The sequence below is a fragment of the Psittacula echo genome (genome assembly GCF_963264785.1).
Source record: "Psittacula echo genome assembly, chromosome: 1".
NCBI classification, from domain to species: Eukaryota; Metazoa; Chordata; class Aves; order Psittaciformes; family Psittacidae; genus Psittacula; species Psittacula echo.
The window spans coordinates 13,284,637-13,298,467 of record NC_137735.1 but is presented as its reverse complement, the minus strand read 5'-3'; the positions used below and the strand labels follow the sequence as shown (position 1 = coordinate 13,298,467).

The window sequence follows — 13,831 nt, the reverse complement described above, 5'->3', positions numbered from 1 at the left end:
ACAAACCACACGCTTCTCTACAGTATCTATACCCACGGTACCGCACTTGCAGGCACCTTTCAGAGAAAACCACACCTCTATCATACAAAATGGGAGTTTAGCGAAAAAAAAAAACAAACACAAAAGGAAGAATTATGCCATTATGTATTCTAACCATACAAAAACATTCAAAGAGATTCCAATAGCAGGGTTTTCATCAAATAGCAACAACTGTCCAGATTGCAATTCCAGTACATGCTATTACATTCTTACTTTTCTTCCACAAATGCAATGTCTACCTATTACATCTTCATCTCCAAATCAGGTAAATCATATCTTTTTAACTGTTAACAGTTTGTTTTACAATTTATCTGCAATTAAGTTAAAATAACATAACCAGCATCTGGGTCTAAGTGCTGCTTCGTTCTTAGATTTGGGCTTTTACAAGTGCTGCATTGCAGCTGTCGCCAACTGAAAAAGTCTTTGCAACACTCTTAGTCCCAGATTTTCCAGGCCTAAAGGAGGAGGAAACACTCAGCAGTGATTTCATCCTTTGCATAATTCTAAGGGCTTACTAGAATATACCATTGTCCTTACATCTCCAGAGCAACAATGGCTGCATTCTTTAAAATCCAGATTTGTCAATGGCTCTGAATATCACTAAGGATTCTATGCAAAATAGCCATTTGAAAACAGTTTAAATTCCAAATCCACCTATATTTTCAGTTCTCTGGTTTAAAAGACATCAGATTAAATGCAACAGACATAAGAAGGCAGTAAGACTACATTATCACACTTGTAGCTAAAATATTCATCTTTACTTTTTTGAGAGGCAGGATCCTTTGTTGCTAAGGCTTTAAGATGTCCACTGAGAGCTGGAAAAGACACAGCATCCCCAATTTAGATGGAAGGTTCAAAAGACACAGGCTGATATTTGTGCTCTCCTTGATTATCTAAATCTTCACAAGTAGACTATTTGCAAGCAAGCAGTTTCTCAGAGGCAAAAGTCCCACTGGCAAACAATGGAGGGAGACACTTGGAGCTCCTCTGTGCTTCCGTGCATTCCTTACTGCAGTTATTTCCCACAATATATAAGAGATTTAATTTATTTTATATATATATTTGGTTGTCTCTTGTCAGAGCTGGTTGGATTCAGAACCAGTTATGATACAGTACAGTCAAATTACCTTGCTTTTGGCAAAGTACTTACAAATAAGAAACATTTTTAAACATAATGGCAAAAGAAGAAACACATCCTTCCCAAGAGGAATGCTTGCTTAAAATCCTTTCATAAAGATCAAAGAGCTGAAAATGGGATTTCATGAAGTACTGTCTGCTTATAAAAGATCAGCATTTAATCAGCACTATCCTTCCTTTTGAATTTCATCTCTGGGTTACCCTCCATATGAAGTAACTTTTAGCTAGGGTGATCCCTCAATCAGCTAGGGGAAACACTCAATCCTTGAGGCATCATTTCCGATATGCCACTAATGGAGAATCCTGCTTTTATGGTCCTTTTCTTAACAAATACACTCCAGTATATGGCAATTCATTTAGGAAGGATTATGTTGATTGCAGTAATATTGTGCCTTGGTCTGTAGCCAATGTATTCATTCATCTTTATTCATTTAAAAGATCTGATCTTCTTTTGTTTCCCCTTTGGAGACCTGACTTTCTATTCAGCTAGCAATTTCATTCCTTAATCACACAGTCTAAAAGGGCTACCCGTACAGCTACTAACTCCATGGGGATTTCCTCACCGTAAATGTCATCTTTGCTTTGCTTTTAGAAGGGAAGCACAACAAACATCTTATTGATGACAACACTCATTGGCATCAGCAGGGGTTTCACCTAAGTATGGGCTGGAAGGATGATCCCATTGCATTGTGTTGTTATAGCTATCTCTTGGGTTACACACAGGTTACATCAATTAGAGCTGATCTCAAAATCCCAGCAAGACATTCATTGGAGAGGTTAAACTTGAGAAAAAATAGCAGCAATTGACAGCATGGCTGCTGCTGTGTGCCAGTGAACTGAAGATGTGTTTAAGTTCTAGTCAGAAACCCACATCAGGTTACTGGGACACATCAGCCTCGGCAACAGGCACAGTCAAAATCCAGCTAATACCATATGGAACCCCTTCTCTGGCAGAAGAGAGGGATGCAAGGGAAACAGAATGGTAGAAAATGTCCTTTAATATGATGTTAGCAATGGTACTTCATGATCAAATACATGTGGTAGGTACAGATGCACTCGTATTGCCTCACTTACCTACTTCTCCCGCAAGTCATATCAAGTTGTGATGCTTGCTGCTTCACCTCACATGGTATCAAGACTGGCTCATGAGTGACTCTTCCACAGTCTCTTAGCTCTGATCAAGGTGTACTCTTTCAGCGAGTCACATGCAAGGTGGGCAAGGGCTGATGCCTTAAAGCTCGTCAGGACATGCACTACAGAGTGCTGCTTTTGTCTTGTGACAACTGCATCAAGCAACAAGCAAAAGTAGTCCCAGAGTATCTCTGTCCCAGGGATGATGCCATCATCTTTACAAGTAGCAAGATTAGAAACCCGCAAATTATTTTGCTGCTACTTCTGTTCCACCTCTCTTGTAAGTACAAAAGCAGCAGAAAATTTATCCCAACTAACTCTTACAGTGCCCAAGTGCTTCACAAGCCAGCAGGTCTCCTGGATTCTGCAAACGAAAACGAAGCTTTTCCCTTTTACCACATATATAAACCTGCTTAAAAGAGAAATGGCAGCAAAGCAGAAAACAGACCCTGACATCTTGCCAGGAAAGTGGCTCATTGGCAGTGGTTGCCCTCAGCACTTTTAAGAAGGAGATTCAGACAACCACCTCACTGCATCAGTTGTCTTCCCAGACAGCCACCGTCCCCTATCCAAACCCGCCCAGCTTCCAGCAAAATGCAGCTCAGCTCTGCATTGTGGAACCAGCTCTGGCACTGAACACCCTCATGTCTTGCTGCTGAGGGCACTGACTGGTGAACTGGCTGTGGCAGTTAAAGATATCACTGCCCCAAACCCTTCTTTCTGGCCCTCTGCCAAAGGTTCCAGTCTCCATAGAAATGTCCCCAGAAGGCCCTGTTCTCAATGTAATTTTAGACACCAGATTGAAGTGACCACTTTTTCTCTGTAGAAAAAGGAAAGGGAAAGACTTACCACAGAATCACAGAAATGATGGTTGGAAGTCCAGCAATTTCTACTGAAGCAGCTAAAGCACATCTGGAGCTGCCAGGTTCAAGTCCAGTCCACTATGCAACATGAACTCACAAATGTTCATTGACAAACAAGTAAACTGCGGGGGGGGCAAGCCTATTACACAACTACAGATGGGAAAATGTAACTTTGAGTATTAAGCAAATACTCAAAGAGTAAGAAATGGGATGCAGAAGCTACCAGGTTCAAGTCCAGTCCACTATGCAATGTGAATTCACAAATGTTCATTGACAAACACATAAACTGATGGAGGGCAAGCCTATTACACAGCTACAGATGGGAAGATGTCACCCTGAGTATTAAGCAAATACTCAAGAGTAAGAAAAGCGATGCAGAAGCCCCCAGGCCTTCGTGTTTTAAAGCAGGGCAAAAAGTGCTGTCCAAACCAGTGCAAATCTTGTGCCAGCTGCAGAATAACAATGTGGGACATTGTTCCCATGCCCAGCACTCAGTACACTGTTCAAAAACTTCTGACAAGTCACACACCAATCTGTGCATAGCTTCACATTGTTAAAGGTGTGCAGAAGAAAAGCATGGTGAGGGGAGATATGTAACAGATCCAAACCTAGATGAGGACTTTGGTTTCCTGTTCTTGCATCTGTAGGACATGTCCCCCTGGTGTCCAAAGCGAACTAGCTGGCAGTTCTTGCACTGCCATTGTTTCATACCAGAACACCTCACATTACCCCATTTGCCCAGGGCAAAGAGAAAGTTTCTGTCTTGACCCTCAATAGTTAGCTTAAGACCAGTGTCTCGCACAGAAGTCCAGACAAATGCATTTTTTCTCTAAGTATTCTGCTGTATTCAACTAAAGCCTATTTATTTCTCAGCTCTCTTCACATCAATCAATTCAAAAGGCTACAACTAAAATTATTCTCTGTGCCCACTCCTCTGAATTTCTTCAGCCTCTCTTTATTTCTCTGCATCTGCTTCTTTTGCTCATCTCATGCCAGATCTTCTCTTTACTTGCTAAACTCAATAGTGAGATCCTTCCTCTGTAACACCACATTCTTAAGCTCTGTCTCCCCATGCCTTACAGTCTGCCAGCTCAGGACCAGCAGCTCCTTCCCCCATTCAGACGCCAACCCTTGGACCATTCCCAGGAATATTATTCCATTTTCTAAGAGATTTGGACACCATTTGCCTCTTCCATGTTCCTCTCTGCATTTGCTTTGGTGACTAGCTACTCTCCTTTTGCTCAGTAGAGTTGTCTTCACACCTCCTCTTCACTGAGCTCCCACTGATCATGTTTTAATGGTTGCAATCGCTACTGGAACAAACAAATCTTGTACCAGACATTTCACACACCACATGCCTTTTTTAAACTGTGCTCTGTATATACTGCAATTTTGAGTTCATCTGCATGCAGGCCTTGCTTGAAAAGTGCCAAGCCCTACCAAAACACAGAAGCCAAAAGAATTTGCAACAGATATTTCAGTGTCATCATCTCCATTGATTCCCTGTAACATATTGCACACGAGTGGAATAACCATGTTAAAAGCAATGGGTGGGGGATGCACCTGGAAAATCTGGTCTGTGTGAGAGCAGCCTACACAATTGAAGCATGAAAGATTGCCATCTCATGCAGAAAGACACCTCAGCAATGGATGGTAGTGGCTGACTGTACTACACAGGCAGAGAAATGTGCTCCTGCAGATGCATTCTTGGCCATCCTTACATTATGCAAACCCTGGTCCATCCTGAACCAGGGGAGTAAGAATCCCCAAGAAGTTCAGCACAGTGCAGAGGACATGACTGAAGTGCTTACACTTCCTGGTTCAGTGCATCTCTATTTTACATCACGCAAAGACTGGTCTGGTGCTTCAGAGGTCTTTCCTGCAGTAGTTACAGCAAAAGGAGTTCAGTTTCCCCAGTCTGACTCACAGCTGAATGGCACCTTACACTGGACCAGTGTTAGTGCTCAGCTAACAACAGCAAGCCTGAATGCTGCTTAGGATGCATAGGATGCTGCAAAGGGTGGCAGGAAAGTCACAAACAGAATAAATCATGCAAGAAACACGAATTTTCAGGGGGCCTGTCTGCAACAGTGTCTCTACTGTCCGAGATACTTCGAGGAGAAAGGGGAGAAGGGAAGGGAGGAATAAAGCTGCTTCAGCGGAAAAGGGTGAAGAGGGTATCAGTTAGGCACTGCTAATAGTATGAAGGAGCCAGGAGGCAAGGCATGGTCAGACAAAGCACAAGGATGCAGTTATCCCTATGTGCACCATGGGGAGTTAACTCCGAAAGGACACCACAGGGCTGTCTTCCCAAAAGTGTTATCAGCTCCCACACTGATAAGAGCTGAAACCAGCCTCTGCCTCTTCCTTTGTGAAGTTCCTGATGCTGCAGACCTGACCCTGGAGGGCAGTTCTGGCCAGGCACTGACTCCAGGTAGTGCCTGGGGCTGGATGCTGTGGCAAGATGCTGGGTGCTATTCTCCTTGTGTGCTCAGGATAGCTTTTGGCCCCATGTGAGGAACACAGGCTTGGGATGGGAAAATCCACAGCAAAGTAATCACACACAGGACACTGACAAAATGAGTTTCTCACTATTTCAATGAATCCAGGAGCTGGTGTAGCTCAAAATAGCAGGAGTGTGTATGTTAAACACAGTAACAAATGACATTTGTATATGATATCATCACTGCTGTTGTTGCATAACTTTACAGAGCTATCACATTTCCTTAGAACCCAGAAGGCTTGAAGCTCCAATATATTTCCTTAGTGACAGGATGCAACATCCAATTTATTATACTGGAACAGAGCTTCAGAAGATACACGCAGAGAGACCTGGTGGGCTCTTGTGGGATGGGCAGTGTGTACAAGGTATAGCACAAACTGTCTGATTTGCTTTTGCTAGGTGGAAAGAAGGGCCAGAAGTGTAAAACATTAAAATATAAAAGGCAGCCAAGACCTGATGCCTGCCAACTTCACTAATGTTAATTTATGCCTTTCATTTGGTCACAAAACTCAACACTAGCGTTAATGAATATTCATTTATCGAGGCTTCTACACATCCCTTTTCAAAGAGAACAGGCTGAGGTTTGGGCTTTCTTTTTCCCAGCAACCCTCTCACCAGCACAGAGAAGGAAAATTGTGAGAAGTGAAGAAATTAAAATGAACTGTTGATTCCAATTAAACACTTGTAATTCTTCCAGTTTCTTCTTTCACTCCAAATTGGAGAACAAACAACTAGCTATGGGTGGGAACCTGTTACACACCAGCTCCAAATGAAGGTCGAGTTGCGCACAAAGCACCTGACACCCAGAGGGCAGTGAGGGCCTGTCCCCATCCAGGGGTACCCTGAGTCACTTGATGCACTGAGGATGAAGGCGAGAGGAGACATCGCCCAAAGAACCACTGCAACACCCAGGCTCAGCCTCATCACCGCACACTGCTGCCTGTTGATAGCGGAAAACTGCATAAATGCAGCACTTTGGTATCATAAAACTGCTTGTGGAAGGAGTTTTCCTCCTGACCAAGTATGCTGGCTAATGGATTGGGATTTTAATAATGAGGAAACCTCAAGGTTTCCTTGAGGATTAACAAGGTACAAGCCTTGTACCACTGGCTCAAATAATGCCTTTAACCATCAGGTTTGCTCCGGAAGCTGCCACACCCACCCATCACCTCACTCCAGCTACTGAAACTTGCCCTGTGCCTAGCACCTGACAGTGCCAGCTTTGCTGGGCAAGCTCCGTCAACCCAAGCCTCCCGGAGTTCACTCTGCTTCCTCACTCATCTCTGCCTCCACAGCAGCAGTGACCCCCTCACCCCCAACAGGACAGTAGGTACCAGCCTGGAGACCAGCACCAGTGTTGGGGAAAACCTCTGGGTGACCAAACTCTAGGAGAGGTTTTCCTGAAGCCCCGCTCCCCTCCAGCTCTGCCTGACCTTTATCCAGCCCCTGTGGATCCGTGTATCTAGGGGAAACATCATACTGACTCAAAGGACCCACATCCTCTCCTCCTGGCACAGAAAGCACACTCTATTGTAGTACTGCTCGGGGATAAAAGCATCTAGCAGGAGGCAGGCACAGCTAGGAAAAGGATGGTTATGATTAACTCTTTTACTCCTGATCCCTACCATGGCTGATGTATTAATAGCGCGCAGAGGTGTTGGTGCTTGCATCATGGCGCTCTTTGATTTTCCACGCTCCCACCCCTCCCGTCACTCCCCCCCCCCCCCATTTCTCCGCATCCCCAGCCCGCCCCGGCTGCCGGGGGGCGGCGGGGGGCACGTTGTGCTGCGGTTCGTCCCCTCCCTCTTTTGTTCTGCCTCGCCCAGCGGCCGAGCCTCCCCAGGCCCTGCTCCTCGGGGGAAGGACGGCACCCTTGGCCCCGCCAGCGCCGCCGGGCTTCCCCCCAGCCTCCCGTCCCGGCCCCGACCCCAGGCTCTGCTCTCAGCACACGGCGCTGAGCCCCGGCTGTGCGGAGGGCGAGGAAAGGCAAAAGATAAATAAAATAGAAAAATAAAACTATATATACATATATATGTAAATAAAACATAAAATCACTCCCATCCCGGAGCTCCAGCAGGAGGAGGAAAGGGCACCGTTGCCGGCACCCGTCCACACCGTGGAGCCTCGGCCCCGCATCCCGGCTCCCCGCCGCCACCCGCGGGGCACTGCGCGGCCGCGGCCGCTGAGCTCCCGCCTCACGCCCTTCCCTGCCCGCGAACAAAGGAGCGAGGGCAGCGGCAGCTGCGTTCCGGGCCCGCTTACCGTTATGTGGGGGATGCTCTTCTTGCCCTGGTAAGACATGTCGGCTCTCGCTAGCGGTGGGCGCACGCCACACACCCCGAGGAGCGAGCCGAGCCCGACGGGAAAATATCGGAGGCAATGAGAGGAATAATAATTGAGAGCCCGGTGGGGTGATGGGGCGGGGCGGGGGAGACCCGGCAGTGCTGGGTAATGGAGGCAAAGTTTCCTCGCCCAGAGCAAGGGGAGCCAGGCAAACCCGGCACCTTTTTTTCGGGCTGCAATGAAACAGGGACGCGGCTCCCGGGGGGGTCGGCGAGCGCTGCCTCTCCCGGCGGCAGCAGCGCCCTCCCGGCTGCAGGTCGGAGCAGGATTCGCTCAGCTCAACCCAGGAAGCGCTTCCTTTCCTCCTGTCCCCCACCCCTACCGCCTCAGCCCCCCTTCCCAGCCCATCAATCCAGCCGGAGCCTCCCTCCCTCCCGCACCGGCGCTGGCAAACACCGCCCTCTCAGCTCCGCCACCGCCCCGCCTCACGCTCAGGTCACCGGCGGGGTCCCGCGGGTGGGGACCGGAGGAGTACTCCTCGGCGGTGGGTCCTACTGCGCAGCACATGGTAATGGCACTGCCTGCTCTGTCCCTGTGCCTCTGACCCTGATGGCACCGCCCGGTTCTGTCCCCATGGCAGTGCCTGCTCTGACCCCATGGCACTGCACTGCTTTGTCCCCAGATGGCAGTGCCTGCTCTGTCCACACCAATGGCTCTGACCACAACAGCGCTGCCCTGCTCTGCTCTCCTTATCACTGTCCCAGTGCCACTCCCTGCCCTGCCCTGCGCTCAGGGAGGCTGTGGGTGATGGCATAGGCCAGTGCAGCCTGGCGATCCCAGGTGGATGCTGTGCCAGCAGCAGCTGGAGTGTAAAAGTGGGGAGTTGAAACCCTTCTGTCTCTTCTGACTCACAGACTGCCTCCCTCCACCCATGGTGGAAGCTCCATGAACAACTGCAGGAAGGGTAAGAGGCACTGCAAAGCTGCTCCCAGGTTAATCCCTCCACGACAAGCAGCACACCCACCCTTATGACACACACATAGATAGAAGGTATTTCCCACCCAGCCACATCCCTGATACATCTCTGAAATCACTGTCCAGAGGTTGCAAAAAGCTGCAGCCACCGCTGCGCAGGGGTCAGGCACGTGGCTCCTGCTCACAGCACACCTTCCTAAGCCAGTGACCAGATCTTGACAACTTTACTCCAAACCTCCTCCTCACTCCCCTCCACCCCCACCTCTTCCCAGTCCAATCCAGAGCCAGACAACTCAGGAATCACAGTGAGATCCAGAGGTAGCGTACAATGGGCTCACTACCCCTGAGTCCCAGACTGAACCAGGCAGCAGGGAAGACAAGGGAGGAGGCATCAGGGATCTCCCAGCAGATATGGGACTTCAGGGTTCACCATGCCCTCCCACTGCCCAAGGTCCTGATAGAAAAGACACGGGTTCAGATGAGCTGGGAAAGGGAAGACTGCACTGCAGCTGGCAGCCTCTGAAGGCAACCCTGAGGTTGCTGCAGTGAAGTGGCATCGTCACAGGCACAGTGTCCCATCAAGCCTTGCCCGCTCACTCCAGTGTCCCACCGCAGTGGGGCACTCACCAGGCTGCATGGGACGCTGTGTGGCCCCTGCACCCAACCGCCAGCCCAGAGAGGACCAGCACTCCATTAATGCTCAAATTGAGGAGGGAGAGAAAAGAGTTCAAACTCCCCTTTTAGCCTATGGCAAAACAGAGCGTGAGCAGGCCATACAGCTTCCAGGCTGGGTGCTAAAGGTGCATCTAAGCGAGGCCACGACTGTAAGGCCACATTTCTTCCTAAGGACAAATCAGTGACAGCCCTTGTTCCCCAGACAGCCAGCCCCCCGGGTCTGCTTCCAGCCTGGTTGCCACCGGCAGGGCTAAGATGGAGAAGCACAGCTGGCAGGGGCTGGCCAGCCCCACCGGCCTCACTTCTTCCTGAAGTCTGCAATAGGAGACCAGGTTGTAGCCCCAGAGGTGGGGAGCCCCCGCGCCAAGGTTTCGGCTGCTCCTCCCGCCCTGCGGGAGACAATGAAAGCGCGGGGGGGAGCCGGGGCCGGGACAGAGCCTGGTTTGTGCCTGGGACAGGCCGGAGTTTTCCCTGCGAGCCCAGAAGTGCAGCGGAGGCTGCTTTGTTCCGGGAAGGCACCAAGGGGGCCCGGGCTGCCCTCCAGGCTCTCCGGCATGGGCAGCGTTTTAACGGCAGGGAGGGAAACGAAGAAAACTCATCGCCATCACTTACAAAGGAAAACGATTTCTGAGGTCATCCCCCCACCCCCCACCGCCCCGCTAAGCTCAGGCAAGTGAGATAGTCTAGGGGCCAGCCGGGCTTCTCCTGTAGCATCACCGTGCCGGGGATGAGGGTCCCCGCCTCCCCGACCTTCCGCTAAGGCGGACCCCGTACCCCTGCGCCGGAGAGCAGGGCTCTGCGGCATGGCTCAGTACGGCAGGGCTCGGTACGGTACAGCACGGCTCGGCACGGCTCGCAGAGACGAGGGCCCTCGTCCCCCGCGGCTCGGTCCCTGCTCACCTGCCCATTGTCCTGGCCCTGCAGCAGCTCCTTCCCCATGGGGTATTTGATCTCCACGCCCGGGGTCTTGTCCTCCCGGTCGCCCGGGGAGCTGATGACTGAACCGGAGACCTCGCTGATGTCGCTGGCGGTCTCGCTGTAGTTGTCTCCTCCGTCCAGCATGTCGTGCCGGCTGCCGCTCCGCGGGGTCCGGGACCCCTTCTTCCCCACGCTATAGGCGTCGAAGTCGATGGTTTTGTTCTCGTAGGCCCCCTCCACGGAAGCGAACATCCCACCGTATTTCTGCCGCGGTGTCTGGGCTGTCGTACCCGGCCTCGCTAGATACACGGGCAGGTCATCTTCTTTATTCCAGTTCCTCTTTCTCTCGGCCATTCTCGCTGTCCGGATCTCTCCCTCCCTCCGTCCCTCCTTCTCTCTCTCTCTCTCTCTGCCTCCCACTTCTCTGCACCTTCCACTACCGGGATAGGCTGCTGCTGACCATAAAAATGAATGGATGGATGCAGCAGTGGCGGAGCTGGGTTGGCTGGTGGGATCTTTCCCTTAGGGAGATGCAAACGTTAACCTCCCTCCCCCCACCCACCCCCCGGAAAAAAAAAAAAAAAAAAAAGAGGGGAAAAAAAAAGGGGGGAAAAAAAAAGATGAGAGAAAGAGAGAGAACGAAATAAATCCAAGCGGGTTTTAAAAATAGCCGTGTTAGTAAAGAGCACGTGAAAATAAAGTACAAAGAGCGGAGAGGAGAGGGTGGCAGAGGCAGGTGATTGGAAAGCCCCGACGAATAGGAAGAGCAGCAGCAATTCCCAGAGCAAGGACCGCAGTGCACACGCTCCCCCGGTAAAAAGGATGATACGGGGGGCGGGAGGCAGGAGGCGGAGGGAGCCGTCTACATGCACACACAGCCGGTGCCAAGGGGGTCCTTCCCGGCGGGCGGGAGGGCGGGCGCCTGTCACCTGCTGCTGCGTGGCTTCGGGGTGGATGGGAAAATGGAAAACGAGATAGAGAAAAAATAAAAGCCCCAAATCTCCGCAGCACACACACCCCCCCCCCCCCCCCCCGCAAGCCGGGGGGGAGTTTCTTCCACTTTGCACACTGACATTCCCCCCGCCTCCCCAAGCAGGAGGGGTCTGCGGCGCTGCCCGGGCGGGGGGCTGCTCAGGGCCAGTCGCTGGCCGCAGGGTGAGCGATGGAAAGGGAAGGGGGGAAGAAGCACGAACAGGCCTCCGGGGCAGGGGGGCTGCGCAGCGCTCTCCCTGCCGCAGCAGCTGGTGCCGGGGAGGGGGGGGGGGTGGCGGCGCCACCGCTCCGCCCCCCCGCCGCGGCGGTGCTGGGAGGGCGCCCGATCCAGCAGCAGCACGGCGACAGCAGCCGGCCCTGACACGGAAGTGATCGCCTGCGCCCCCGGCTCCGCCACCGGGGATGAGGCGCCGGGGAGCGACGGCTCCGCGGACCTCGATGTCTCCCCCCGCAGCCTGGAGCGCCTGGTCCGCCGAGGCCTCCGCGGAAGCCGGCGCGCCCCCGCGGAACCCCCGCGGCATGGCCCCGCGGAGCTGTCCCTTCAGCACCCCGGGCGGCTCTCGCCGGGGTTTCGCCTCGGAGAAGGGAAGGCAACGCAGGGAGCCTGGGGCAGAGGCTTCCTTTCGCTGTGAGAGGTGCCAGTGCCCCAAATCAAGGATCAATAAGGGTGTTTTTAAAGCAGGAGGAGTGGAGAATGTGCTCCCCTCAACTCTGCACAGCCCACTTCAGAAAGTCCGTCTTTACACCTCTACCTGCTTTCTAATCCTGCAGAGATCATCCACTGAAACCACAAGACTTGGACCCTCCTCTCCAATACACGCAGCCAATCTCAGACAATTCTGCCAGGCTTTGAATACACCAGCAGTTACATAAGGGACATTTTCTGTTGCTCTGAAGTAATTCATTGGAACAAACTGGTCTGAGATTGATTAAATGACTAAGCAAATTTGAAGCAACAGATCAATCACAAGACCTGTTTACTGCTCATGTACTACATGGTTATGCCATTTGAATACAAGCCCAACCACGGAGCACTATTGTCTGTGGCCCACCATGAGAAAAATCACAAGTTACGAATGAATCAGGATAAGTGGGAGGCTAAAAACAGAGGTCCCTGGGACTTCATCAGAAGCAAGTCCAGATAACCATCTTTCTCATTAACAACTACCCATGGACCAAAACCATATGAAAAAGCAGTGATGTAACATACCTGAGCATTGCCAAAGGACATCAAAAGAAAATATCATTCTTTTCTGCATTTGTCATAACAGTGGTACCTGTTGCCCTGAATGCCCTGTGACACATTCAGCACTTTTTGTGTTGTTTGCATGAGGGGAGTTAGGAAGTAAGTCAAAAGTTTCCTGGTCATTGGTAACTAACACACTGATTTTAGCAGTTGCAGCATCAAGACTTACATTTCTGAACACACATTGTCCAGGATTCCATAGTTCACTTAACAAACCCTGCTACTACATTAACACCTTAATATCATATGGAGGTTTCAATGGGGAGTGAAAAAATAAGTGTAACTTGTAGGACATTGCTTTGTTGTTTTCTTAAATTCTTCTCTTGCATGTGAGCTAATATTGATTTTGTTGTTGTTGTTCCTGATAGTAACATTAAGATTTATTAATCATACTGGGGAAAAAAAATCCTTCTCAATTGTTCCTCCACATCAAACCCTGACAGTGAAATATGCAGGTGGTTTGTGGTGTGTGATGTGTGACCTGCCTGTCCTCATCAGTATTGGGAAAATTATTCATTTTATGAGATATTTCTTTTCAATCAAGAGATTAATTTGAATCTTCAGAAAAAAATCTTCTGATGGTGCCAGTATGTTGTACATAACGCATGCATCTGATAAATGAAGAGCATCTTTTATTTAACATCCATAAAGCTAAGAAAGATGGACTCTGTTTACACTAGGGACCTAGTTAGATAACACTGTTCAGGTTTCCAGATCCACACAGTTTTTTAAAATAACAAAGAATAATTCTATTTTTTTCAGTATTAAGCCAGGACATTCATCTTAATGCTAACACATAAGGAGACCATGAGACTTAGAGAATATGTCAAATTAATGCTTTAGAAAACAGCATTAAACTTTCAAGTTAGAAATAAACATAAAATCATATCAGAATCTTTCTTTGCTTTTAAATGGATTTCTTTCACAGTGTAGCCCTTAATGTATTAAAAACTGTGTTTTAAGTCAACAGATGCTGTTCTTCTGTTCACTAAGAAAGAAAATTGCAGGTTTTAGTTGCACAAGCAGACCCAGTTACAGCCTGATACCCTGGTCACCTGTTGAGTTTAC

General features: G+C 49.9%; 1 protein-coding gene across 2 annotated transcripts in view; it reads right to left on the bottom strand.

Moving 5' to 3' along the window:
• The window catches only part of CRMP1 (collapsin response mediator protein 1), a gene marked incomplete at both ends in the record, with an annotated part of 51,661 nt that extends 40,342 nt beyond the window's left edge, over window positions 1-11,319 (bottom strand). Inside the window, one exon of one of the 2 annotated variants that reach the window (XM_080627652.1) lies at window positions 10,507-11,319. In XM_080627652.1, the coding sequence (XP_080483778.1) occupies window positions 10,507-10,878 (372 nt within the window). Of the gene's footprint in view, window positions 1-7,935; window positions 7,975-10,506 lie in introns of those variants that run through there. The other variant, XM_080627653.1, reaches the window with a different exon arrangement.
• Window positions 11,320-13,831: the final 2,512 nt, after the last annotated feature.